Source organism: Zalophus californianus, chromosome 13, assembly GCF_009762305.2.
Source record: "Zalophus californianus isolate mZalCal1 chromosome 13, mZalCal1.pri.v2, whole genome shotgun sequence".
NCBI classification, from domain to species: Eukaryota; Metazoa; Chordata; class Mammalia; order Carnivora; family Otariidae; genus Zalophus; species Zalophus californianus.
In genome coordinates, this window is record NC_045607.1 from 10260492 (window position 1) to 10286363 (window position 25872).

Genomic DNA, 25872 nt, shown 5'->3' on the forward strand with positions numbered 1-25872 from the left:
CGGCGTCCCCATGGCTAACCGTTGCCCCCCCCGCCGTAGGCCGCCGCAAACCGGGAGAGCAGCGCTGCGCCCGGGTGTCGTCTCTGGAGCGGCAGTGCCTGGAGCGCGTGCGCACGCTCGAGGCGCAGCTTGCGGCCCTGGAGAGAGACCGGGGTGGGGGGGGGGGGCGGACGCGCCGACGGCGGCGGAGCGGGAGGTGGTGAGCGAGGAGAGGAGAGAGGCCCAGCCTGTGAGGGCCAGCTTCCCACAGGGCGGGGCTGCCAAGTCTTTGCCGGCGAGAGGCCCAGCCCCCCCCCCCCCAAACGAGGGAACCACTTTTTGGAGCAGTTTTTATCTTTCCAACAAGGCACCTGCTCATGAGAATGGCTGTGAAAAGGCTGCTGTTAATAAGACCCCAAACAGATGGCTTTCCTTTTCTTCTGGGCTGTGCAGGGACTTGCTGGCACTTCCTGTGCAGCCCCTTCAGCCTCTTCCCACCAAGTCTCCACAGTGTTCTTGTTCCTCCCTCGGGGCCCCTCCCGCTCTCTGGTCCCCTTCCCCGTTCCACATCTTCTGAGTCCGGTGCCATGTTTCTTCTTGTGAGGCCTGTGTCCACTGGCTCTTTCTGACCCCTGCCCCATTCTCTCCCGCCCCTGCGGTGACACAAAGGGTGCGATGCATTTTAAAAGGCTCCGTGTCTGTAGGACTGTGCCCCTGGGGGAAATAGGGGAAAGCCCTTTTCTTCTTACACGTGCTTTTCTCAATTTGCAGAGAGAGCTGGAGCAAGAAAATGCAGCCCTCAAAGAAAGTAAGAATGAATGTGAACGTTCTTTACAACACCACCAACTTGAACTGAAGAAGCTAAAGGTATTTATCTCACGGCGCCAGCGTGTCACAGCAGTGGCCTGTCTCTTACGTGTGTACTGGGAGCAGCCCAGTGAACGTTCTGTGCTCTGAGTGGAGAAGGCGTGAACGAGCATTTGTTCAACAGTTCCGTGAGACATTTGCTAGAAAGTGTCACCTCAGTACGTCCTCTCAGTGATCCAGGATGGTAGGAAGAATTATGCTCATTTTGCAATCAATGTCATCTGAGGCTCTGAGTATAAGTAATTTGTCCAAGTTCCATAGTTAGTTCAAGGTGATGCTGGTCTGACTTCACTCAACCAGCTCCCCCTCTGTGTCACTGTGCGCAGCTGTCTGAAAGTCATACTGTCAAAGCACTGGTGTTGATCTTTCCAGTGGGACTAGTAAAGCAAGGGCTTACGTGGTCGTAAGGACCTTGTCTGTTATGTTGGAGCCCGTGTATAGAGATGAAGGAACAGTCTACTGGATTGTTAACCTTTCCCTTCTGAGAACTTGGTGCTTTAATCAGACGTTGCCTGCTTCTCGGCTTGGACATAACTGGATGCAAAGGAAAGAGAGTTTCTGCCACTTTCTTAGAGGCCTCCAGGGTCCTCGGTCCCCTTTCAAAGAAGCCCTTAGATGATGGATCATTGCAGTACTTGCCCAACTTGGTCATGACACAGAGATCTTGTGGGTCTTTTGGCAGAGACCTTCTCAGAACATCCGTAACGGGACCCCCAGGTGGCTCAGTCAGTTAAGCTTCTGCCTTCGGCTCAGGTCATGATCCCAGTGTTCTGGGATCAAGTCCCACATCGGGCTCCTTGCTTAGCTGCTCCCCCTGCTTGTACTTTCGCTCTCTCCTCCTCGCTCTCTCTGGCGAATAAATAAATTTAAAAATCTTAAAAAAAAAAAAAATAGATCCCTTTAAAAAAAAACAGAACAGAACATCCATAGCTGAGGGTCTGCATTAGGTAAGCTCTCGGTAATAGTCTCTGCTAGGTTAGGTAGCTGCTAAGGCAGTAGTGCTGAATGGTGGGAACTCTGGGCTTTGCAGTCAGTCTGTTTCCATGCATGCCTTCAACAAACATTGGAGTACCTGTGGGCACCACTGTAGGTGCCGGGATATGAACAAAACAGACGAAACTTCCCCTCTGTGGAGCCTGTAACTAGAGATGGCAGACGAGCGGTAGTCCTAAATGCCATGAAGAGAGTAAAGCAGAGTGAGGGACAGAGAGTAGGGAGGAGAGGGCTCTTTTAGATATGGAGGCTAGGGAAGGCTTCAGTGATATTTGAGCAAAAGCCCTGAATCATGCGAAGGGGCCAGCAGTGTGCATGTTTGGGAAGGGAATAGTCCAGACCGAAGAAATAGCAAATAGAAAAGCTCTGAGGCAGGAAAAAGCTTATTTTGTTCAGAGAACAGCACAAAGGTCAGTGTGGCTGCTGCTTAGTGGCCTGGGGGAGAAGAAGAGGCGAGGAGGCAGGCAGGGAAATAGTTGGGAGTTTTAAACAAAGAAATGATGGGAGAAGTTTCGTGGGGTGTTTTGTTTTGTTTTGGTGGGCAGCAAAGCAAAGTTTATTGAGCGATGGTACAAAGCTCCTGAAAAGGGATGGGACCTGAGAGGGTGCAGGGAGAAGTTTTGTTTTAAAACAATTACTCTGGCTCTTTGTAGAGAATGTTCTGGAAAGGAAGCAAGTAGAGAAGCAGGAAGAGCTGTTAGGAGGCTCAGATATTATATTAGTTACTATGTTTAAGGGCATAAAGGACAAAATTGAAAATTGCAGCAGAGATTTGGAAACTATCCCCTAAAAGGCAGCAGTGTTAAAAGGGAAACAACTTAGAACATGAGAGCCAGAGAAAGTAGAGCTGGAACTAAGAATGTGGTACACTCTGAAAGGGCATGCAGAACCTTTTGGGGGTAATGAGTATTTACATGGTTTTTATTGTGGTGATGTCTTCACCCTAACCACATTGCACGCTTGAAATATGCACAGCATATTGTTATAGTTCAGGAAAGTTGTTTTTAAAAACAATATGTTTAAAAAAAAAACAGTATGTTTAAGAGCAGATTAGAACTCAAGACAGAACTAGTGAAGTGGAAGGAAGGACAGAAATACAGAAAAGGCATGATAAAAGACAGGATCCTGGGAGGTGCCTGATCCCAGGTGAGTGGGGGCTCAGAAAGGAGCGCACAAGTGAGACTGAAGCAGCTATTATTTTTTAAAGACGTTATTTACTTATTTTTTTAAAAGATTTTATTTTTTTTAAAGATTTTTATTTATTTGAGAGAAAGTGCACGAGCTGGGGGGGAGGGGCAGAGGGCGAGGGAGAAGCAGGCTCCCCTCTGAGCAGGGAGCCCGATGCGGGGCTCGATCCTAGGACCCTGGGATCATGACCTGAGCTGAAGGCAGACGCTTCACCGACTGAGCCAGCCAGGCGCCCCTATTTATTTATTTTAGAGAGAAGGAGAGCAGGGGGAACGGCAGAAGGAGAGAGAATCCCAAGCAGCCTCTGCTGAGCACAGAGCCTGATGCTGGGCGTGATCTCACAACCCTGAGATCATGACCTGAGTGGAAACCGAGAGTCAGACGCTTAACCAACTGAACCACCCAGGCACTCTGAGACCAAAGCAATTATTGAACTGATAATAGCTAAGAAGTTTTCAAACTGCTGAAAGCTGTTAAGTCACAGGTACAGGTGTGAGGATTCTTTTTTTTTTTAAAGATTTTATTTATTTATTTATTTATTTTTAAAGATTTTATTTATTTATTTTTAAAGATTTTATTTATTTATTTGACAGAGACACAGCGAGAGAGGGAACACAAGCAGGGGGAGCGGGAGAGGGAGAAGCAGGCCTCTCGCAGAGCAGGGAGCCTGATGTGGGGCTGGATCCCAGGACCCTGGGATCATGACCTGAGCCGAAGGCAGACGCTTAACGACTGAGCCCCCCAGGCGCCCCAAAGATTTTATTTATTTATTTGACAGAGAGAGAGAGACATAGCGAGAGAGGGAACACAAGCAGGGGAAGAGGGAGAAGCAGGCTTCCTGCGGAGCAGGGAGCCCAATGCGGGGCTCAATCCCAGGACCTCAGGATCATGACCCGAGCCGAAGGCAGACGCTCAGTGACTAAGCCACCTAGGCACCCCCCTCCCCCCAGGATAAATTTTAAAATCTATACCCAGACACAGCATGGTAGTAGAACTAGAAAAACCAATAAAACAGAAACAAGGAATTAGCCACCAACAGATTTCCACTTAAAGGGAATGCTAGAGAGCATCATTCAGGTGAAGGAAGATTCTCCATAGATGCACGGAAGATGTAAGGCAGCAAGAAAGAATGAAGAGCGATGATCATTGCAACTAATGTGCACAAGAAGAAACAGAAAATCTGTCCTGCAGTGGATCCATCATGGTCCAGTCAGGAGAAAGGAACCATACCAGTTATTTGAGTGAGAATTTATGTCCTCATGTAAGGTTTTTATTCCAGCACAGAAACAGTCATAAGCTGTCACGAAGGTGATGGAATGCAGGAATGGCTACAAGTAAGGGAACAAAGCAAAGAATGTAGAATTATTAATCTTAGGAATTAAGACAAAGAGCCCCACAGATCTGACACTCGGACCTCTGAGCAGGGGATGCTGTTCAGTGGGTGCTGGTATGTGTTGGGGGAACAAGGCAGTGAATGAGGTCAGCCCCACGTCCTGCCGCTTCAGGACGAAATTCTGCTGCCCCTGTGAAGCAGCGTTGCTCACGGAAACAGGAAGCTGACAGGAAGGAGCAAGTCTCTTGCTCTGTCCTCCTGCCTTCCAGGCTCCCTCGAGCTCCTCCTGTGGGCAGAGATTCATATGGAACCAGCTAGACAAGCAGAAAAGGCGTTTGCGGAGTCCCAGGCATAGCAGGGCAAAGCAGAATATGAAAGAGGGAAGTGGGGTCGATAGGCGGTAACTTAAAAACCAGCACACACACAGGCTGTTGGGAGGTGTGGTTAATTTTCACACGTTTGGGGAATGTTCTCGATGTCTTGAATTTCTAGTTTAATATCATTATGGTCAGATAATACACGAACTGATTCCAGTTCTTTGATATTTATTGAGGCTTGTTTTATGCCCCAGCCTGTAGTGTCTGGGGAAATATTCAGTGCACTGCCACCGTGAGGGGAAAGCATTCCATAAGTGCTCCGTAGATCAAGTTGGGTGAGAGGGTTGTCCAGATCTTCTCTGTGTTTTCTGATTTTTCTTTTTTGTCTTCTTGTTCCATCAGTTCGTAAGGGTGGTGTGCTGAATCTTCCAGCTATGATCATGGATTTGTCTTCTTTCTCTCTTTAATTTGGCCAATCTTTGCTTCAAATATTTTGAAGCACTATTTTTAGGTGCATACATATTTCGAATTCCCTCCGGGAAGGCATTCCCAGGTGCAGAGGGCTGCTGGAGGCCGGGAGCCCGGTGGCTGAGCTGTGCCAGGTGGCCTCGAATCCTACAGTCCTGAACTGGGTGTGGCTTCACAGCCACGCGGGAGCTGTTCTGCCTGCCGGCCGGCCCCTCACTAACAAATTCTTAAAGGAATCTAGTTTCCTTTTTTTTTTTTTTTTTAAACTGAACCTGTTCACCCTTGCCTTCAAGAGGATTAGCCTGAGGATCCAGTGTGACCCTGAGGAAAAGTGACATGTGCAGTCCCTGGCAAGGGGCGGCTTTGAGACTGGTTCCTGGCTTCCGCTCAGCCAGCCTGCCGTCCTCTCATCCTCCCCAGAAAAGGCTTCTGCCACCCTCCACCCACAGGGCCAGGGTTTTGGAATTGCTTCTCCTGTGTCAACAGAGCCACCCCTGATGAGGGGTGTTCTCTGGGGTAGGTAGGGCGAGGTCCCTCCTCTTGAATTCAGGCACCCGTTTTTCTCGTCTTTACTAGAGATGGACTCAACGGAAGGTCAATTCTGACAACTGCACAGTAGGAGCCAGAATGCCCCTGGCCAGGAGGCTGTGCTCCCCTTCCATGAACCAGCTTGTACCAGCATCAGTGGAAGGGGCGATAAGTAGCTCACAGAACCAGAAAGACTTGTCCAGCTGGAACTGGGGGGGAGGCGGGGGCGCGGCCCTCAGGTCTCTCTTCTTCCTGCATCATGCTATTTCCTGCCCTGTCAGTTACCCAAACTCTTGGCCTTCCTTTTCTCCATGATGCAGACTGCGGCCTGCAAATTGGGTGGACATGACCACAGCAGCTCCAAGCTGGTAACATGCCAGCTCAGGAAAGAGGGCTTCTCCCCTTAGGCTTCACCATATTAAAAAGGATTCTGATATAAAAAGGGATTTTGATTGGTCCATTTGAGGTGACAGAGCCACCCCATGGACAGGTCAGTTTGGCCAAGGGGTACTGTGATTGGCTAGGTCTGAATCACATGCTTATCCTTGTAGCCACAAAATGGGCATATTATTACTGGCAGCCCTACCAGAACCACGTGGAACTGCAGGGCAGAAGTGGGGAATAGCAGTGATGAGGCTCTTACCCCAAAAATGGGGCGATCCTGGGTAGACCGGAAAAACAGATGTCCCTGACCAGAACGAAGGCACCTGAGAAGTCTGGGACTGAGCAGTGAGCGCGGCATCCATCGCAGGGAAGAGAACTGATGTGTTTGTCAGGAGATAGATCCTGTGCTCTGGGGAAGGCTGAGGAGGCGGCCCTGCTCAGCATAGAAGATAATCTGGGTAGTAGAGTCTAACATTCAGAGAGGCTTGGCTCTGAGCTTAGACAGATGCTGGCTTGAAATCTGGCTATCCCACCAGCTGTGGGACCTCAGGCAGATTCACCTCTCAGAGCCTTTTTCTCTCCTCTAAAATGGATAATTTTGATGAGTCTGTAGCATTTTGTCCTATTACAATTCAGTAATTGCTTCTTATTTTTCCTGTAATTAATTGGGTTGCTCCAGTCCACTAGTCCATTCACGTGGGCCTGAGGATCTTTCTTCGTGTTCCATGTTGATTTCATTAGACCAGCTCTTCTCTTCCAACTTCTCGGTCCCCTAACCTTGGCCCAAGAACTGACTGGTGTGCCCAGGGGATAACCAACCCCCCGCGGTGTGCCCATTTGGGGAGAGGCCGGTGGGTTGCCCGGCAGGACAGTTCCTGGAGGGTTACAGAAGGCATTGCAGTGAGCAAGCAGCCTGGGGAACCTCGAGAAGGAGTAAGAACGTTAATCTGGCCCTGTAAGGCCGTATTCCCATGGTGGGCTTCAGGTAGCGTGCAGCTAAGAAACTGTGAAATGAGTTTTGAGACCCAATCTCCTCCCTCTTTTCTGGATTGTAGGAAGAATGGAGCCAAAGAGAAATTGTGAGTGTTGCCATGGCTCAAGCCCTGGACGAAGTACGGAAGCAGAGGGAAGAGTTCCAGCAACAGGTAGGCCCCGCTTGACCCAGAGGTGTGGGCCCGGGGCGGGGCTGGGGGGGGGGGTGAGTTCCAGCCTCAGGTAGGACCAGCCTACCTCCCCTTGTGTCCAGGACAGGGGCTGGACCTAGGTCTCAGGAATGCCAGCGACTGAGTGATTCCCCTGAGGTCTTTGGAAGGTGGGAGAAAAGTGTTATAAAGAAATCCTCACCCCACAGGATAGGCCTTTTTTGATTTTTGATGGTCAGTTATTGTTCTAAAGCTCACCTGGGGAAAAGCCCATATCCAGGGACCTACCGGCCTCTAATTCTGTGAGGGGGCTATCACTGGCCACAGGCCCCCAAGACCGTAATACAGCTGAGCTGTCAGTGGGAAGGATGGGAAGTGCCTTCCTTTTCAGACAGGCTCGGTGTCAGGCCCCAGACCTGGTAGTTCCTGGGCTCCAGGCCTTCAGTAAGTCCTTAACAAACATGAGTCTCAGTTGCCTCTGAACAAAGACTTGAGGATAATTACACCTTTCAGGAAGCGTAACAGACATGTGTGACAAGGTCATGTGTATCAAACGCCAGGCGTGTGATGGGCACTCAGGACCCGCAAGGCCGGGCCGAGCAGCCGCATGTCCAGGAGCCCCAGTGTAGGCCGGGTGGGCAGTGAGGGCTAGCTCCTGTGCAGGGCTCCGGCCCCATGCGTGCCCCGACGAGCAGAGCTTAGCTAGGGGGTGTTCTAGGCTGTGGGCTGCAGGGAGGGATTCATGGGGGGACCCTGGGTAGTGGAAAATTGGAGATTCCTTTTGGGGGAAAGGGGGTTACTGCTGCCAGCCTCATCTTGTTGGTCTTTCTGTCCAAGGCTGCTAACCTCACAGCTGTCCTAGATGAGAAGGAGCAGACTCTGCAGGAGAAAACTGAAGTGATTCTCCAGAAAGAGCAGGAGATTTTCCAGCTGAAGAAAGGTGAGGAGTCTATCCCTGTCGAGCCTTCTGACCGGCTCCCCACCAGGTACCCTGCCCGGAAGCGGCGCAGTCACCGGGCTGACAGTTGCCCCCCTCTGCCTGGCCTAGGTCATGACTCTGCCCTGTCACAGATGCATCAGCTGCAGAGTGAGCTGGAAGCCCTGCAGAGCCTGAGGGCAGAGGAGTCCGAGGCTGCTGCGAGGGACGATGTGCTGAAGCTGCCCAGCCCCGAGCAGGGGTTGACGCTCTCAGTGCCCGAGCCTCACGTAAGTGCCCACTGGAGCGGCGGGCCGGGCGTGGTGGCAGCGTGGCGTGGTGCAGCAGGACGCACGGCTGACTGCTGCAGTTGGCCTCGAGGCAGTGGGAAGGGGGCGGCAGGATTACAGGAAGACACAGCTGGTGCTCACTAGCTCCGGGATGTTGGGCAGGTCACTTCTCTGTGCTCTAGCTTCCTCTCTTTAAAGTGGGGGTGCTTAACTGACCAAGAGCTTGTGGGTGTCGAGGAGCCCATCGGAGGTGGCACCACGTGTCAGGGTTCAGGCATTAAGAGCCCTTTCCTTCGAGCACGCTCGCCGCAGGGAAAGCTGATGGTCGCTCTGGAAGGCACTGGACAGGATCTCCACAGTTCAGCTGTGGTTCCTGGCCAGCTGCCTGTTCGAGCTCACCGGTCCGCACCTTGGGAACCGATCTGGTCCCCTTTCCCAGGGACCTGCGGCTTAGCTTGACCGTTACCTTGGCCTGGCTGTCAGCTTGCTGCCGCCGCCCTGTAGGTAACCTCGAGGGCCGCGCAGGACCCCATGTACCAGCTTCCAGCGGCGGAGAGAATCCCAAACGGTGCAGTGGGGGTCGTGGACCTCGGGCAGCTACAGAAGGAGAAGCAGGAGTTGGAGCAGCAACTTCTGGAGAAAAATAAGGTGAGGGTGCTTCTTGCCTCAACTGTTTATCTCCCTGCACTTTCCTGGTATTTGTGCCTAAAGCCATTCGGTCCCTTCCTCGAGTTACGCCGGTGCCCCGGGCACATCTCGGGGGGGGATCTTACCTCTCGGTAGAAGGCCTTCTTCCCGTCTTTCCACCTGTCTGCGTGCCTTTCCCACCTCCCCCCAGCTGAGATAATGTTCAGCGTGTTAGAGCTCGAGCAGTTGTGAGTTCAGACGTTCACAGCCACCTCTGCTGTCACCAGTGGGTCCTACTGGACCAGTCACCTTACCTCTCACTTCCTTTCCACAGCCGTGAAGTGCCCCAGCGATGCCTGTCTTCACGTGGTTTTACCGGGGGGGCAGGGGTGGTGGGGGGGGTGAGATGAAAGCGTCTGCTAGCTGTCCTGTAACATTTCTGGTATTTGGCAGAGGGTCAATGAATGTCATGATTGCACCCACCCCCCCAGCCTCTGCATCTTCAGGTGCGGGGTCTCGTTCCATCCTGGTGTCCAAGGGCCCTGGGAAGTCAAGTGTGCTGGCTGCTCATTGCTTTGCCTCCAGAGTGTGATTGCGGGTGTGTATTTTTTTAGACCTTTAACAAAAGGAAAAAGTGCTCATCCTCTCTCTTGCGCGCACAGGCACACATTTAATCTTAGTGTGAAATATAAAATACACAAAAGTGTACAAACACTGTGTGCCCCAGGGCCCAGCCCTCAGACCCCCTCTCTCATGGCACTCAGCCGCTTGCCGCACGCTGCCCGCAAGCCCAGACGCTCCCGGGAGCCCTAGATCGTCTCTGTACCTGCGCGGCAGTGTCTAAAACACATCTGAAGCTTAAACCACCCAAACTTCAAACTCACCATGCTGCCCGGCAAATCTTGGTGTCATTCTCAACCCTTGGGTCTCTCCCACGAGCACCAGCCACACCTTTAGCCAGTCCTTTTGGCTCTCCTTTCAGGCTACACCCAAACTGAGCTGCTCCCCATCCCTACCGCCGTCACCACCCAAGGTCAGGCTACCATTGTCTCTCCCCTACAGGCTGGTGTTCGGCTTCTGACTGGTTTCCCCGTCACCCCAGGCTTCCACCTCTCTGATGACTTCCTCTCTCTGTAAAAGCCAAGTCCTTGCAGGGGCCCACAAAGCCCTCTGTGGTTTGCCTCCTTAGTACCCTTTTTACTGCACCCCTTCTGCCAACCCCAGCACTTCCTCTCAGCCACATTGGCCTTGCCTTGCTGTGAATATTAAGCAGCCTCCTGCCTCAGGGTGGTTTGCACTTGCTGAGCCTTCTGTCTGGAAGATTCTTCCTGCAATTCCCTCACTGCCTTTATGGTGTCATTTTGTCAAGGAGGCCTCCCTGCTACCCTTGGCAGCCCTCAGCACCAGAACCTCCTGTCCCCTTACCTTGCTCTTTCTCTCCACACCTCTTAATACCTTCTGATGTACTAATATCTGGTTATCGGCACTTTCCCCTCCTGAGAGCAGACATTTTGCTTGTTTTGCTTATTGTTTTCCCCCAGCCTCCAGTTCAGTGTCTAACACATAGTAGGAACTCAATCGGTATTTGTTAGATGAATTAATCCATGAGCCAAAAACCTAGAAAGTCAGGTAACATAAAATAGCAAATGTACTTTCAAATGAATGTCCAGCCTCGTGCTCAGCCAAAAGAAGAACAGACTGAAACAACACATTACCATTTATAAAATAGGGTGTATTGGAGGCCATTTAATGTGCTTGATAGGAGCCGAGCCTCTGACAGAGCCATCTCATTCTGTGGAGAGACGACTGTGGACATACCTCTGGAGAAAGCAAAGCTGACCAACGCTTTAAAAATGGAGGCTCAGCCCCACTGTAAGACCTGGGGCATCCCCTAGAGTTACTGTCACATTAAAGGTTAAAATTAAGGGGGCACCTGGCAGGCTTAATTGGTGGAGCATGTGACTCTTGATCTCAGGGTCATGAGTTCAAGCCCCACACTGGGCGTAGAGCGTACTTAAAAAAAAAAAAAAAAAAGGAAATCTGTGGAAAGGTGTGAAAACTCTGATAAATGAAAAACACTATTCAAAATTCTAGCTAGTGGAGCACCTGGCTGGCTCAGTCAGTTAAGCGTCTGCCTTCGGTTCAGGTCACGATCCCAGGGTCCTGCATAGGGCTCCCTGCTCAGCAGGGAGTCTGCTTCTCCCTCTGCCCCTCCTCCCCACTCCTTGGCTCTCTCTGCCCACCCCCCAAAATAAATAAATAAAATCTTTTAAAAAAAACCAAAAACAAAATTCTAGCTACAGAAGCCAAGATTGGTGACATAGAAGTCCACAGGAAAAACTAATTTTGGTGTTACAGTTGTGAGACTTGGGAGAAACGTTTAACATTTTTTTCCTGTATTGCTGATTATACAGTAAAGCTTTCATCAGGAAAACAGAGGTTAGCCTTTCTAGTGATTACTGGAGTGTGTAACAAGTTACACTTAAGACTAATTAAATTCATTAAAAATAAAAATTTAAAGACTAGATAAGGACAGAAAAATCATGATTTCTTACACTGTTAAAAATAAGCATTGAAGGGGCACCTGGGTGGCTCAGATGGTTAAGCGTCTGCCTTCGGCTCAGGTCATGATCCCAGGGTCCTGGGATAGAGTCCCGCATCGGGCTCCCTGCTAGGCGGGGAGTCTGCTTCTCCCTCTGCCTCTGCCTCTCTCTCTCTCTGACTCTCATGAATAAAAAAAAAAAAACATTAAAAAAAAATAAGCATTGAAAATGATGATACTTCAGGAGAGCAGTGATGTGGGATCATGGCACATAAATATAATTCTGAAGGACAAAGCGTACTGTCCAGAGAGGTTTCCAGCTGTGCTCCTTCCAGAGCATGCCCCAGAAGCCATCCTGAGGGCCGAGCCCCTGTGGGTAGGCTGGGGCAGCCCTGGGCCTGAGCGCTCCACAGAGGGGGTGTGACAGTGGCCTTTGCAGCAGCCTTGCAGAACTCGTGCATGCAGAGCGTCCAGAAAGGGGGTTAGAGTCCCGGGCACGCAAGTGTGACAACACAAGGCTCTGGGGAGGCAGGGCAGGATCTTAGGACAGATGTATAGGGTCCCAAGGCAGTGGCTGGCTGTTCTGTTGTCCTTTGCACCTTAACGATGGTGAAAAGTGCATGTGATGAATGGCTTTTTGCGGGGGCGGGGCTTTGTCTCAGACCATAAAGCAGATGCAGCAGAGGATGCTGGAACTCAAAAAGACTCTCCAGAAGGAACTGGTAAGTGCCCCTCTTCTGCCTCATGCCTGATGATGCGCCCCCCCCCCCCTCACCCGCCCGTTGATTGCAGGTTTCTGGAAAGCCAGATGTTGGCTGGTGGGACAATGGCCCTGCCCGTTTGAACATGCCTCTGCAAAGTAGCCGTGTGACTTCGGGCGTGTGCCGTCCTTCCCCGAGCCCTGAGCTCTGAGAAGTCAGTGACATGACCTGTGCGCCGTGTGCCATGCCCAGACCTAGGAGAGCAGCGCCTCTGCCCTTTCTGGGGTGCTCCCTGCCCCAGAGGTGTCCTGACCCGGGTAAAGGAAATGTCTGACCTTCCCCACATGACCTCCTTCTTCGCCAGCGGCCACCCCACCTGGGGGAGCCAAGCCTTCTTCAGACACTGGAAGGCTCTCCCTTTCCACGGGGGGCCCTCTTGGCTAGCACGCTGGGCCTGCTAAAGGATGGGCGGGTGGTTTTCACATCTGTCTCGGGGGTTCAGTGTGGCATCTTTCCATGGGGTTTTCAGAAAATCAGACCTGACAATGAGCTGTTTGAAGTCCGGGACAAGCCTGGCCCTGAGATGCCAAACATGGCCCCTTCTGTCACGAATAACGCTGACCTGACTGATGCCCGAGAGATCAACTTTGAATACCTGAAACACGTGGTTTTGAAATTCATGTCCTGCCGAGAATCTGAGGTAAAGGGCTTCTGAGTTGCCTTTTGGGTTCCGAGTGCCTGGCTCATTTGTCCAAGCCTCGCATGGCTTTCCCCAAGGCCATTTCTTTCTTCCTCTGCCACGTTCTGATTTGCCCACCAGTGTGGGTACGTCGTCCTTTCCCCAGCTGGCCCTGACCTGCGGACTGCAGCAAGCAGGGGGGCCGAGAAGGGGGCGGAGGCTTGAGTCCAGGGAGCTGAATCTGCCCCACATTCCTGCATCTGCTGAAGAGCAGGGCAGCTGTTGCGTGGATGTCCCCCGGGGGTCTTGCCGGTACCCGAAGGAAAAGATGGAGGGGAGAAAAAGAACCGGTCATCGTTGTCAGACTTGAGAAAGCCCAACTTCGCCCTCCCCGTGATCCTTGCTCACCCCCATCGGGAGCAGAGCCCGGGAAGTGCTGCCGCTTAGACGCCCCCCCCCCCCCCCCCCCCCCCCCCCCCCCCGGCCCCGATCCCCACCCCCCCACCTCCGCTCCGCCCCCACCAAGGCCGGTGGCAGCACAACTTCCTTTGTTTCAGGCTTTTCACCTTATAAAAGCTGTGTCAGTGTTGCTGAACTTCTCAGAAGAGGAAGAGAACATGCTCAAAGAAACCCTGGAGTACAAGGTAGGTTGCCGGCTGCCGAGGCTCTTGGAAACTGGAGTTACCAGCCCCGCGCTTGGCTGACTGTCCCCAGGACGCGCTTGCTTCCCCGCACACACAGCCATGCGTGCTCCACCCACAGCCTCCGTGCTTTCTCGGGCCCTTTGACCAATGTCTCTCACGTCAGCAGCCCTGGGGCTGGCCCGGCGTCCAGACTTTTTTTTTTTAAAGATTTTTATTTATTTATTGAGAGAGAGAGAATGATAGCATGAGAGGGAGGAGGGTCAGAGGGAGAAGCAGACTCCCCGCTGAGCAGGGAGCCCGATGCGGGACTCGATCCCGGGACTCCAGGATCATGACCTGAGCCGAAGGCAGTCGCTTAACCATCTGAGCCACCCAGGCGCCCCTGGCATCCAGACTTTTTAAAAAATAAAATATTCAGGGGCGCCTGGGTGGCTCGGTTGGGTGACTGCCTTCACCTCAGGTCATGATCCTGGAGTCCCGGGATCGAGTCCCGCATCGGGCTCCCTGCTCAGCGGGGAGTCTGCTTCTCCCTCTGACCCTCCTCCCTCTCATGCTCTCTGTCTCTCATTCTCTCTTTCACAAAAAAATAAAATCTTAAAAATTATAAAATATTCAGAAAGTACCTGCTGAAGGGATAGAACAAAAAGAAAATCTTAAGGCAGAATTACTTACAGTCCCAGCCCCTGGTTCTGGTCAACTCCATTTTCTCCTGCTCCCCTCACGCACTTAGAATGGGCTCCGGGCCCCGCAGCCGGGTCTCCAACAACCAGCATCTTCACGGCAACCTCACGGCAGGCGCCATGGGGCGTGGAGGGCCGCAGGGGCGGCTTGGGGATGCAGGGGTGGTGGTGGTGCCTTCAGCTTCCTCGGCACCTCATCCTGATGCTCGTCTCAGGAGCCCTTTCTGTTTCCAACCCAGATGTCATGGTTTGGGTCCAAGCCAGCCCCCAAGGGCAGCATCCGGCCATCCATCTCCAACCCTCGGATACCGTGGTCCTAGATGGAAGTGCCAACAGGCGGAGCTCCACGCAATGACACTTTTTCTGTGAAAAGAACACTGACACACCAGTCTGGGTGGGTTTTTAATCACTGTAACTGCAGTATTTTGTACAAGCGTCAAAACATTGTTTACAAGACTTAAGGCCCCCTTCCCGACAGACTGATCTGAACCTCAGGAGGTGGCTGTCCCTGCGTCATCGTGCTCACCAAACGGGAGGGTCCTGGCACTGCCCACATTTCCACCGTGCTGCTAAAATCCCAGCTCTGGCCGGCACCCGTCCGCACCTGAATCCTCTAAGTGTCCACACTAGTGCTTGAAGCTGAAGCCCTCAGCCTCCGGCAAGGTGGACGCACCAGGTCCACCCCGTAGTGACCATGCTAGACGGAAAGACAGCCCTTCGACGTGGTGCCCAGCAGGCCAGAGCCTCGTGCCCCTGCCACACAGCCAGCTCACTGGGGTGGGCATTCAAAATTCCCATTCCCAGTTAGCTTGTTTGGGTTCAGATGAGATAGAAGAGGCTTTTTACCCCTTCCTCTCAAGAAAACATTCTTTCACCTTGTTTCTCAAACCACCCAGAGTTTTAGATTTGCACATCTTTAAGGTACTCTGGGGCCAGTGTGGATTCATGAATATGCAACTTTCAGACAGTATCTCACTTTACTGAAGAAAACTAGCAGATATATGAAAAAAGATCCTTAGTACCAAATACACTCAATTGCCTTTTTAATGAATGTACTTGTCTTGGATAGGTTGCTGGTAAACCATTTTAAACTATTTTTTATAGCTAAAGTTCTTCGCTACTATAAACATGTCTCTGTATTATAAAATCCATTTAACTTGGTGTTCTTAAAGGCAAATCAGAGCATCAAGAGATTATTTCTAAGATTGGGATGCCTTTCCCTTTTTTAATTTCACTAGCATTCTATGGTCTCTGCTTCCCTCTGAAGCAGTGGTGGTATTTCGTTTGCTTTGCTCTTAATTCTGTGTTGTGAGACTGAGCAAATGCTAATCACACGTTTGCTCCGGTTAAGGACAGTCTGCTCCATTAAGGGCGAGCAGCAGTGGTCCCTTCCCCATCCCTGACCAAAACGTCGGAAGCCGTCTGCCATGTACGTGGAGCCACCACCTCTCCCCCCACCCCCACCCCCATGTTTCTCAAAAATGCATGGGAGTAAAATATGTAAAACATATCTCACGGGAAAACACGGATTTGCAGAGTTAATGTGCTACATTTCCACAGACCTGGGAGTACCAAGCAAGGGCAGCGTCACCGTCACCCCCGCTAGGCTCTCTGCCACCCGAGCGACCCATTCCCCAGTTGCCTACCTCCTCCCGTGGCTCCTCCCTGCAGATGGCTTTCCTGTTTAGAATTTTATTTTCCCTTTATCTGGTGGGGACACAAGACAGCAATTCCTTCTGTTCTGTAGTTGCGGTAAGAGGGAGCTTTTCCAGCTGTTCCAGGAGAGTCCCCACATCGGGTGGCTCAGGGCTTGCCAACCAGTCCGGCTCCACTGAGGCCTCTCCAGCCCTTGAGCTGGTCTCACCCTGCCCTGCCCACAGCCCCCAGCAGCTTTCACTCAGCCCGGACCTGCTTAGGGTTCATTCTGAGTAGGCTTTCCTCCTGCATGTCGAATTTCCTTCAGCTTTAAGAGGAAGAGTGGAGTAAATATTCTGAGTTAATGCACTTTTACTTGTATAAAATGTTCTGTGATAGAGACAGTATGTATAGCCCTTTATATGAGCATTGGATTTGGATCTCTCTCCATGTTGTAAATAGGAATTGTATTATCTAAGACTGCTGTAGAAAATTCATTTGTGGTGTCACTTTTTGATTAAAGCTCTTTAATCCAGATGCAACTACAGTGGGTTTTACTTGATAGTCTGGTGTCTCAGCATTTGACTAATGAAATTTGGTACTTTGTGTCTTGTATTTAATATTCCGAGGCAAACTTCATGGACTACAGAACAGACCTTCCAGTTTGGTGAGCAGAGATGTGGGGAGGGCGGCTCCTGGGCTGGAGAGCGGAGATGTGGGGAGGCTGGCATGCTCCGAGAGCATGGAAGCTCCGGGTCCTTTCCCCCTACATTCCCCGGTGCATCTCTTTCATCTGGCTGTTCCTGAGTATATCCTTTTATGATAAACCAGTAACCTAGTAAGTACAAAAAGGGGGCGAGGGGAGATAGCTATAGAACATTTGTCTTTCAGAAAGCACCCCCCCCCCACTTAAGGGAATACGTGTAATTTAATGAAGCCAGCAGTCTAGTCCTACCTCCCAGGAATGGTGGGGTTCTGCAGAGGAATTGGAAGGATTGTAACACTTTGGTCAATGTCTTCTGTCCAAGAACCACATCATCAATGGGGTCCTTTAACAATGCAGACTGCAGTTCCATGTGCTTAAAAGGTTGGAAAAACATCTCGCTCTTCAAAGAAGCTGGCTGTTAGCGGTTATAAGGAACAAAACGTTCCTTTTGTATCTATAGGCTGATGGTACCTGCTCCTGGCTTTTAATCCTTTAAAAAAACCTTGTCAGCATCTCAGGGCGTTCCTGCCGCACAGCCCCAGCCAGTGTCAGGAGATGGTGACCGGGCCCTTCTGGGACATGCTCCCAAAAGATTCCAACTGTAGTCACACAAACTAAAGACTTTTTTTTTAAAGATTTTATTTATTTGAGAGAATGAGAGAGAGAGCATGAGGGGGGGGGAGGGTGAGAGGGAGAAGCAGACTCCCTGCTGAGCAGGGAGCCTGATGCAGGACTCGATCCCGGGACTCCGGGATCATGACCTGAGCCGAAGGCAGTCGCTTAACCAACTGAGCCATCCAGGCGCCCCAAACTAAAGACTTTTAAAGCCTAGATCAATTACTGTTTGCACTTTATTAAGTAAGCTCCAAAATTACATACAAATCAAAGGAGTAAAACCAATAAATAGTTATTCAGCCAACTCCACAGCAGCCAGCAGCACCGAGCCCAGGCCAGAGGTACTGCGGTGGGAGAGGGCCAGACACCACGCTCACGCCCTGGGACCGGCTCCGCAGGGACACGCCCAGCCCATCAGTTTCCCATTTGTTACCGTCCCATTCCTCACTCACTTTACATACATGAAACACACCGCAAAGTACATACTAATAAGCCAAGAGCTTTATTGATGCAGCAGGCACTTTACAATGAATCCAAGAGAGCCCGTCTTCTCTCGGAAGACGGGATGTCTGTACAAACCCTCGAAGCTTTACTACTTCAAAAAAACAAGCTCTCCCTTTGACCACAGCCCTTGGATCTGCACCTGCCCAGATCGTCCCTCCCCCACGTGAAATAGAGCGCACAGCTACACCCGGCCAACGCTGACCAGCCACTCGGGCAGACAGTTACGAGGTCAGTTCTGTGTTACTCGTGGACAAAGGCATAGACTATCAGATCCTGCAAAGGATTTAGGAAACAGACAAGTTCTCCCTCCACCTTGAAAATAAAATACACTTCAGCAGATGCATGTCCTGGAATAGTTTAGTTGGGAGTTCCCAGGAAGATGGTCCATTGTCAATCCCTCTTCATCAGCCTGTGCATCCAAAATTCTTCTCAAGGTAACATGAGTCCTTTTTTTTAAACAGTCTTTCTCGCTGTAAGAACTCTTATAATGGAGCCTAGTCCTCCTACTGCTAATGCCTGTGGGGGCAGGAAAAGGAAAAGAGTCAAATGAGACCCGGCAGGCCCAGGGGGAGCCCGGCTTGCCGGGGGACATGGGACCCATCACAGCTGCCTCCCCGAGTCCTCCTTAGAAACGCCAATGGGGCTCAGCACCAAGTTGCCTTAAAGAGACCAAAGAAAGGGCCTGGCCGCCACACCAGGCAGAGGGCTTGCCCGGTTCCTGAGCAGCACAGCCACCAACCCCCCCCCCCCCCGCCCCCGCCCACCTTCTGGCCGAGAACAGGCACAGCATGGCCAGCAACAGGACCAAAGGCCACCACAGCCCAGCACCGAGGCTGCTCAAGTGGATGACCCCTCCCAACTCAACAGAGCCTTTTGGGAAGGGCATGGTGTTGGTAGCAGCCTGGTCTCCGATAATGATAAGCAAGCTTCCCGTAGCTCTATGGGGCAGGGGGACAGTGGCTAGATGAAATACCTTGCTCTTGTAACGACCTGAGCAGGGGACAGGCACAGCTCTTTGTGCTTCAGGTGGCTGCAGGCCCTCTTCAGTGAACATCCAGGTTTCTGCCACTGCCCCCCAGCCCCCACCGGCCTAGTGAGGCTGAGGCCAGAAGAGGAAGCCCTGAGAGTTAGCTGGAGGGCTCAGCCTGCATTCCTGAGACCAGCCCCCTCACCCACCACACCTTCACCAATGCAAAGCAGCTACCTCCACTGATGCAAATCAAGTATTATGAAGCTCCAGCCACAAGCAAGCCTGCCTCTCTCCCACCTGGGACTCCCTGTCTCTCTCACCATGCCAGGTCACCTGATCCCATGACACGCCTGGCATAAACAAGCAGCTAAAGCAATTGCAACTATCAAAACCAGTGAACCCCTAGCAGGTGCTTCCATAGGAGAAGTGACCAGATGTCCTAGGTGGTTTTAGGTGTAGCCCCTTACTCTCGAATGCCTATCAGACTGTCCCGTGTTTGTCTCGGAAACTCTGGCCCGCTGCTGTGAACCCTGGGGTGGGGGCCAGTCAGTGGGTCGCCTGCATGGGCAGTGTGTTCACGTACCTTTTCATGCCACTGGAGTAACACTGCACTGCTGTTTTCTGTGGGCTTCTCAAACCCTTTATAAATGTACTTCATTAGCAAGTCAATGCCATTTCTGTCCAGCGACTGCACAGCCTGCTCAATTTCACTGCTCTTAAAGTTTGTGAGCACTTTCAGCACCACGCCCTGGGCTCGTTCCTGTAGAGGAGAGAGAAAGGGAGTGACGCCCAGAGCCGAACCCCAGGCACATCTATGTCCTCCAAGACAGGCACAGAAATGCCAAACTGAGTGGTCAGAACTCTTAGAAACACTGCCCAGTTTCTCATTTGTCTGGGACAGTTACAAAGTAAGTGGCCAATAAGTTATTCCCTGCTGGGCGCCTGGGTGGCTCAGTCGGGTTAAGCTTCTGCCTTCGGCTCAGGTCATGATCCCGGCGTCCTGGGATTGAGCCCTGGATCGGGCTCTCCCTGCTCTGCGGGGAGCCTGCTTCTCCCTCTGCCTCTGCCTGCCACTCCCCCTGCTTGTACCCTCTGTCAAATAAAATACTTAAAAAGAAAAAAAAAAGTTATTCACTTCTTTGGGGGAGAGTAAGTGGTTTACCGGAGAGAAGCATCACTGCTTTTGAGGACACCTGCAAGGCTCAGACTCCCCAAGATCACAACTGTGGAGATCTATTTTCTTAACACATTTAAGAAAAGCTGCAGCTTCCCTCTGCATTCACGCCAGTAACAGAGGGGCCCTTTCCCTCCACCTGAGAGGTGCAGCCGCTGCTCACATCAACATGCTGTCACAAGCCGGCAAAAACCCCAGCTTCGGAGAGACCCCTTTCCCTGGAGCAAATTTCAGACAGCTTCTAAACAGCGGTGATGCAATAAAGCACGACTGTATCGTCTCACCTTGTTTTTATTATTTTTTTTAAGATTTTATTTATTTATTTGACACAGAGGGAGAGACAGCGAGAGAGGGAACACAAGCAGGGGGAGCGGGAGAGGGAGAAGCAGGCTCCTGGCTGAGCAGGGAGCCCGATGTGGGGCTCGATCCCAGGACCCCGAGATCATGACCTGAGCCGAAGGCAAGACGCTTAACGACTGAGCCACCCAGGCATCCCTCACCTTATTTTTAAAAGACAGGAAATCTTAAAAGCACTGAAAATCCTTATGCAAATAAAGCCTATTCAATAACCTTTAAAGCAGAAACACTGCTCTAAGTCCCATGTGGCAAGCTAATTTATAGTTTTGCTAAGCAGCAAGGGCTGGGCCGTCTTCTCACCCCACGAGGCCCTGGGCCCTGGGGAAGCGTGGATGTTTCTTTGGGGAGCTTTTACTATAAACACTGACAGCTCTGATGGTAGGAGTGCCAGGAGGCTGCCATGGAAGCACTGCCCAGCGTCAACTCACTCCCTCAGCAGAGCCTCGCTGAGGCTGTCTGGAGCCCCGGGGAGCGCTTGCTTGCCCCGGCTCAGCCCGGAGCCCAGCACCACCCAGCAAAGCCGCAGCACCACCCTCTTTACCTTCACGGCCTGATTCTTGGTGTTGATGGGAGAGTTCCGCAAGGCTGCGTGGAACGCCCGAAGCATGTCCCCTGTGCATCACCACCAGTTAAGGATGGTTAGGCTCAAGCATGTCCATGCTTTTATTAATGAACTCCTTTCAAAAACAGCTCGAGAGAGGAGTCAAATGACATCCACATGCCCCCTCCCCCGCCACCGCACCCCACTGCTGATTCCAGGTGTGGCCCCGGCCCATTCAGAGAGCAGCCTGGAGCTCTCCTGAGCCACACCAAGAGTGCCCCTCCTTCTGCCACCCCCGAAACATGTTTGGACACTCCTTCCCTCCCACCCTGGAAGGCAGGAGCAAAGCAAGTGCCCTCTCGGGGTGACCTGCAATAGAACTGACTGAGCTCACTTGCACCTGCTTGGTACTGGGCACCGTGTCTGCCCTGCTGGGTCCTCACAACAACAGTGATGCGAGGCTAGCCCTGTCACCTTCTCATTCTCAAAAGGGAAGGACGAAGGCACAAATGGAGGTTTCCTAACTCTTAATCCAATGTTTTATCGATTCAACTGCTAAAGAAATTAAGATGTGCTTAAACTGCTATCTTGCAAGACCCACCCAGGTCTTTGATGTTCCCAACCGCTACTAGAAGGGAGATTTATTAATCTAAAAGCTCTTCCCCAAAATACGAGCCGATCCTCCCCACTCCCCTCAACCTTAGTTGCAATCCTGACACATTCTTTGCTGAGGCAGGAATACACAGCACTCAAAAGAAAATGACAATCTGGGTTAGGTCCCCAAAGGTGACACCTATTTTAAACTGAATTACATCAGCCAACTTTCATTTCCTCATCTGAAACACTGGCTTCAGCCAAAAAGCTTCAAAAATAGAACAAGGAATGGCTGCTGCCCAATCAGGTCTCTACTCCTGTTTGTGCACTGATACCTATGTGTGAACAGAGCCCAGAGCAAAGCCCAGTCCCGTCTTCCCTAGTGTGGGCTCCATCCTGACCGTGCTGGGCCCGCACCACCCAGGGGCCACTCCTGCTGAGCCCGGACCCACCTTCCACAATGGAGAGGCAGCCCACCCCCTGCATCTGCTGGCTTTGGAATTCCTTTTCCTCAGCCAGGCAAGGGCCAGTCTGATACCAGCCACTGATGTCTCCCTTGGAACTGTTTTCCGATCTGGCATCCCAGAGCAATACGCAGAGTCTCAGCAGCTTAGAAGGAAATGCAGGCCAGCTCTCTTCAATAACCAGCACGGCTGACAAACAGAATCATTCAAGGGATGGACGGGGAAGGGCAGGGAAACTAGTCCACGGGGGCAAAGAGAGTCACTGCTTTAGTTACCTCCGTAGTGCCAACCTACCAAGCATTCGCTATAGGTGTTGACGGATACAAGGCCTTTAGCAGCTTGGGGACATCTGGGGAGCAGGGAGTGCACAGCATTTATCAAGCTGGCCTCTGTGCTCAGCTTACAACAGGCTGTGGAGCCTGAGGACCGCTGCCCCTCGTCTCCAGATCAGGGTTTCTCAACCACAGCACTATTAACATTTTAGACCCCACGACTGATGTGAGGTCTGTCCTGTGCAGTGCACAATATTTAGCAGCGTGCCCGGCCTCTACCCACTAGATCCCAGCAGCGTTCCCCAAGAGTGACAATCAAAATTGTCTCCAAACAATGCCAAATTTCTTCAGGGGGAGGACAGAGTGCAAAATTGTTCAAAACCACTGCTTTGGACCAATTCCTGTTCCTGAGGACCAGAAGGTTCTTCAGTGAGGAAGAAAAGAAACGAATATTTTAAACTCCCTACAAGCTCTCAGCTTCTGTGCCAGGTGCTTTCACATGTCATCTCAATACTGCTAACAACGCTCTGTGACAAGAATCATTATTCTCATTTGAAAGGCAATGAATTTGAGGCTCAAAGAAGGAAAATGACCTGCCCAAGGTTAAAAAGCTAAGCTGTCCAGCTGGCCTTCAAACCCAAGTATGCCCAACTCCAAAGCCAAGCTCTTTCTATAATCCCCTACTGTCGCTCTACCCAAAGACCCACACTACGTGTCCAGGACACTTGCTGCGTGCCCAGCACCATGAAGCCTCACAATATTGTTGTGATACTCCCACGGAACCTGTAAGGCCAGCGGGGTTCCCCTCCTGTTCACAGAAGATGCTGCTGAGGTTCAGAGAGGGTATGAGGTCACACAACTGTAGCATGATAGAGTTAGGTCTGCATGGATACACAGCCCATGTTCTAGCTCATCTGAGTTATTTCCTACCAAGACTAAATTCCCTGTAAGGCAGTAGGACAGGTCTCCGCCTCCCTACATTCCCCCACTCCAGTCAATCAATCTCTATCCCTAATCCTCTGGCCTCTGTTCTAAGACTCCCAGAAGCCTGTTCTATAGTTTAAGTTCAGTGATCTAATATTAAGTCCAATACCTGGCACATGATAGGGACTAGTAAATACCAGTTCCTTCCTCCTCCCTCCCTGGGTTCCACATTAGCCAGGATTTCAGTTCTCTTTGCTAACCTCCCTTTCTCCAGTCCCAAGAGGTAGACAATCTATGGTAACAAGGTTGCTGACACTGTCACTAGTGGAGAAATTGCCACTAATTGGATGTGCTAAACCTTGGCCTCTGAGCAGCCTCAAGGAACCTATCATTAGTCAGGGGGCGTACCAAGAGATGACCTTCAAAAAGTCCCTGTAGCACTAGGACCAAGATAGCAGATAACCAGACTTTGTTTTCCCCATCTGTGGATGGTCCTGGGCCACAGGCCTGACCCCGGAGCCTTTTTGGTACTGCCTGCCCATAAGCCAGGTCCTGCAACAGACTACAGAATCAATCTTCCCTCATGAGGGTCCTTCTCATGACCCCATTTCATCAATGGGGTAAGCAGGGTGATCCTGATGGGGCAGGAAATACAAGTTTGAATCCCCATCTTTGAAAGCACATTCCTGTTCAAAGTCTGGTTTTTGGTTCAAAGGCACACTGGAGGAACACCGCGGGACTCCTCCCTAAGGTAGTCCATGGGCCTGACTTCCCAAGCTGAGTCAACTGATTAAACACCCAGAACCTGATTTATATACAGCATGAGCCTCCAACCCTGCCCTGGCAAGTGCGGGGGAGGGGCAGGCACTTCCTGTAACACCATTTGAATAAAGAAAAATCCTTCCTGTGAGAATAAGTCAGTTTCCTGTGCTCAAACTGCTAAGGGACCAAGCAGGCTGCGACAACCACCTCTATTTTTAATCTTGTTTTCTAAATGCTTGCTTTATGTGGCCACAAGAATAGTCACTTCCAGTCATGAGGCTCTACTTTTACATTTCACTTGATGCTGTCTGGTTTTTCTTAGCTCTCAACTACTAGTCTTTCCCTGCTTCCTGCACAAGAAGGCTATTTCGGGGAGGGAGCCAAAACTCGCTTGTTGAACGTGGCTGAGACCATCAAGGTCCACAGCCCAGGGTGTTCACAGGAAGCTGAGAACAGGTGAAAAGAGTACCGTTAAGCTGGAGGGTCAGACTGATTCTGGGGTGGGAGGCGCACAATCTCTGACCTCAGGGCTGGACTAAGGCTCCAGCCTTCGCTCCCCCTTGGGTCCTTTCTATCCCTCAGCCATCCACCCACCGACCTTCGTGTGGTGCTGCAAGCCAGCCCAAGAGGACTGCACCCGGGAGCCGTCTAGGCCGCTCAATTACTCAGCGGGCTCACCTCGGCCCCTCCCGCCCATCTAGCTCGAGAACAGCCCCATTTCCTGCAAGGGAGGGATGGAGTGATGGGGAACCCAAGGAACGGTCACTCTGAGGGGATGAGGAGACAGAGGGGGAGAAAAGTGGACAGGCCTCGCGGAGGAGTGAGGGGCCTGCGGGGCTGCAAGCGCGTCCGGCATGCTTCTGGGGCTGGCGAGCCGGCGGGTCCACCAGGGGCTAGGGGCCGCGCTGCTGAGGGTGGGAGCCCAGGACAAGGGGAGCCCGGGACAAGGGGAGTGGGGAGACCGGATCAGAGGGAAGGGGGGATACCCGCAGTAAGGGAACCTGGCCCGAGGGGGGCCAGATCGGAAGGGACTTGGTAGACGGACCTCAGGGGCCCGGAGGTGAGAGGAGTAGGGAGGCCGGCCTGAGGGGCGCCCGGGCCGCCGCGCTGGGTAAGGATATTGCCGCAGAAGGCCATCCACCTCGCTAGGGTCCGGGCCTGGCTCGCCCGCCGCCGCCGCCGCCTCCTCCTGCTCGTCCACGAATTTGTTCTCGTCAAACTCATCGATGTCCACCCGACGGAAGCGCGAGGACAGCGTGTTCCGGGCCATGGCGGGGACTCGGCGCCCGCTCAGCCGGCTCCGCTCCGAGTCCGACCTCGGCTCTACCCTGCTCGGCACCGGCTCAGGCTCGGGGGCGGGAAGCGGCCGCCCGGCACCTCCTCCACCTCCTCCGCGCGCAGACGCCGCCGCCCGCCCACTTCCGGGCCACGCCGGAACCGGAAGTGCCGGTGGGCGGGAGGGGCGGGGCCTAGGGGAGGGGCTGGAAGCGCTGGGGAATCGGCTTGGTAGTGACCCCGACAGCCCCCAGCCGGACTCTCATCCTCGGGGAACCTCACTCTTGCTGTCCGAGGAGCGGACACTCCGTCCCCGTGCAGGCCCAGCATCGTGGACATCATAACTGCGCTCAGCTTCCCTCCTGAATCCGAGGAGCCCCTGGCCCTGGAAGGGGCCTGCGCGGACACAGCCGCGGACGCGGGGGCTCATCACTGCCCAGACTGAGGGTGCCCGGGCCCCCAGGAGAAGGTTGCCGGCGCTGCCTGTCGAGTGCTGGGCAGACTTCTTTGAGAGAAAGACCTTCGAGCTGAGGTCTGAGTAGTTCTTCTACCTCCAGGAGTGACGGGAGCGGGAGACCCCAATTCTCGTAACTTAGAACCTTGAACGCCACCACAGAGCTTGGAGGAAGGTGCCCCTGCCTTGTGCACAGTGACTCTATTGTTAACGGACTGGGAGACTTTAAAGACGTTTAAAGTGTATCCAAAGTGCTGACAAGACAAAACATTTGGACTTGGCCCTGCGAGTGTAGTGGTCACCTGGGCCTGGCAGGTAGGGGACGGGGAGAGGAAGATGACCCTGTG

General features: G+C 52.3%; 2 protein-coding genes across 5 annotated transcripts in view; one reads left to right on the forward strand and one right to left on the reverse strand.

The window, feature by feature from the left end:
* Window positions 1-16450, forward strand: part of GOLGA1 (golgin A1) — a 44698-nt gene extending 28248 nt beyond the window's left edge. For all 4 annotated transcript variants that reach the window (XM_027616368.1, XM_027616370.1, XM_027616369.2 and 1 more), the window contains 9 exons: window positions 751-846; window positions 7113-7202; window positions 8037-8139; window positions 8248-8405; window positions 8910-9053; window positions 12237-12296; window positions 12805-12975; window positions 13512-13598; window positions 14518-16450. In XM_027616368.1, the coding sequence (XP_027472169.1) occupies window positions 751-846; window positions 7113-7202; window positions 8037-8139; window positions 8248-8405; window positions 8910-9053; window positions 12237-12296; window positions 12805-12975; window positions 13512-13598; window positions 14518-14598 (990 nt within the window). In that variant the 3' untranslated portion in view covers window positions 14599-16450. The remainder of the gene's footprint in view (window positions 1-750; window positions 847-7112; window positions 7203-8036; window positions 8140-8247; window positions 8406-8909; window positions 9054-12236; window positions 12297-12804; window positions 12976-13511; window positions 13599-14517) is intronic.
* Window positions 16451-17452: 1002 nt separating this feature from the next.
* Window positions 17453-25215, reverse strand: ARPC5L (actin related protein 2/3 complex subunit 5 like). The gene is made up of 4 exons (XM_027615219.2): window positions 24918-25215; window positions 20781-20853; window positions 19292-19468; window positions 17453-18254 (listed from the first exon to the last, which is right to left on the reverse strand). Exons 1-4 carry the CDS (start codon window positions 25064-25066, stop codon window positions 18192-18194), a joined length of 462 nt encoding a protein of 153 aa, XP_027471020.1. The 5' UTR covers window positions 25067-25215; the 3' UTR covers window positions 17453-18191.
* Window positions 25216-25872: the final 657 nt, after the last annotated feature.

Excerpts from the sequence above, each read along its gene's own strand:
- ARPC5L (XM_027615219.2), bottom strand. The coding sequence starts at position 25,066 with ATGGCCCGGAACACGCTGTCCTCGCGCTTCCGTCGGGTGGACATCGAT. Across the intron at positions 20,854-24,917 it reads GTGGATGGCCTTCTGCGGCA|AGGGGACATGCTTCGGGCGT; the intron begins ATATCCTTACCC and ends GTGGTGATGCAC. Across the intron at positions 19,469-20,780 it reads CCAAGAATCAGGCCGTGAAG|GAACGAGCCCAGGGCGTGGT; the intron begins GTAAAGAGGGTG and ends TCTCCTCTACAG.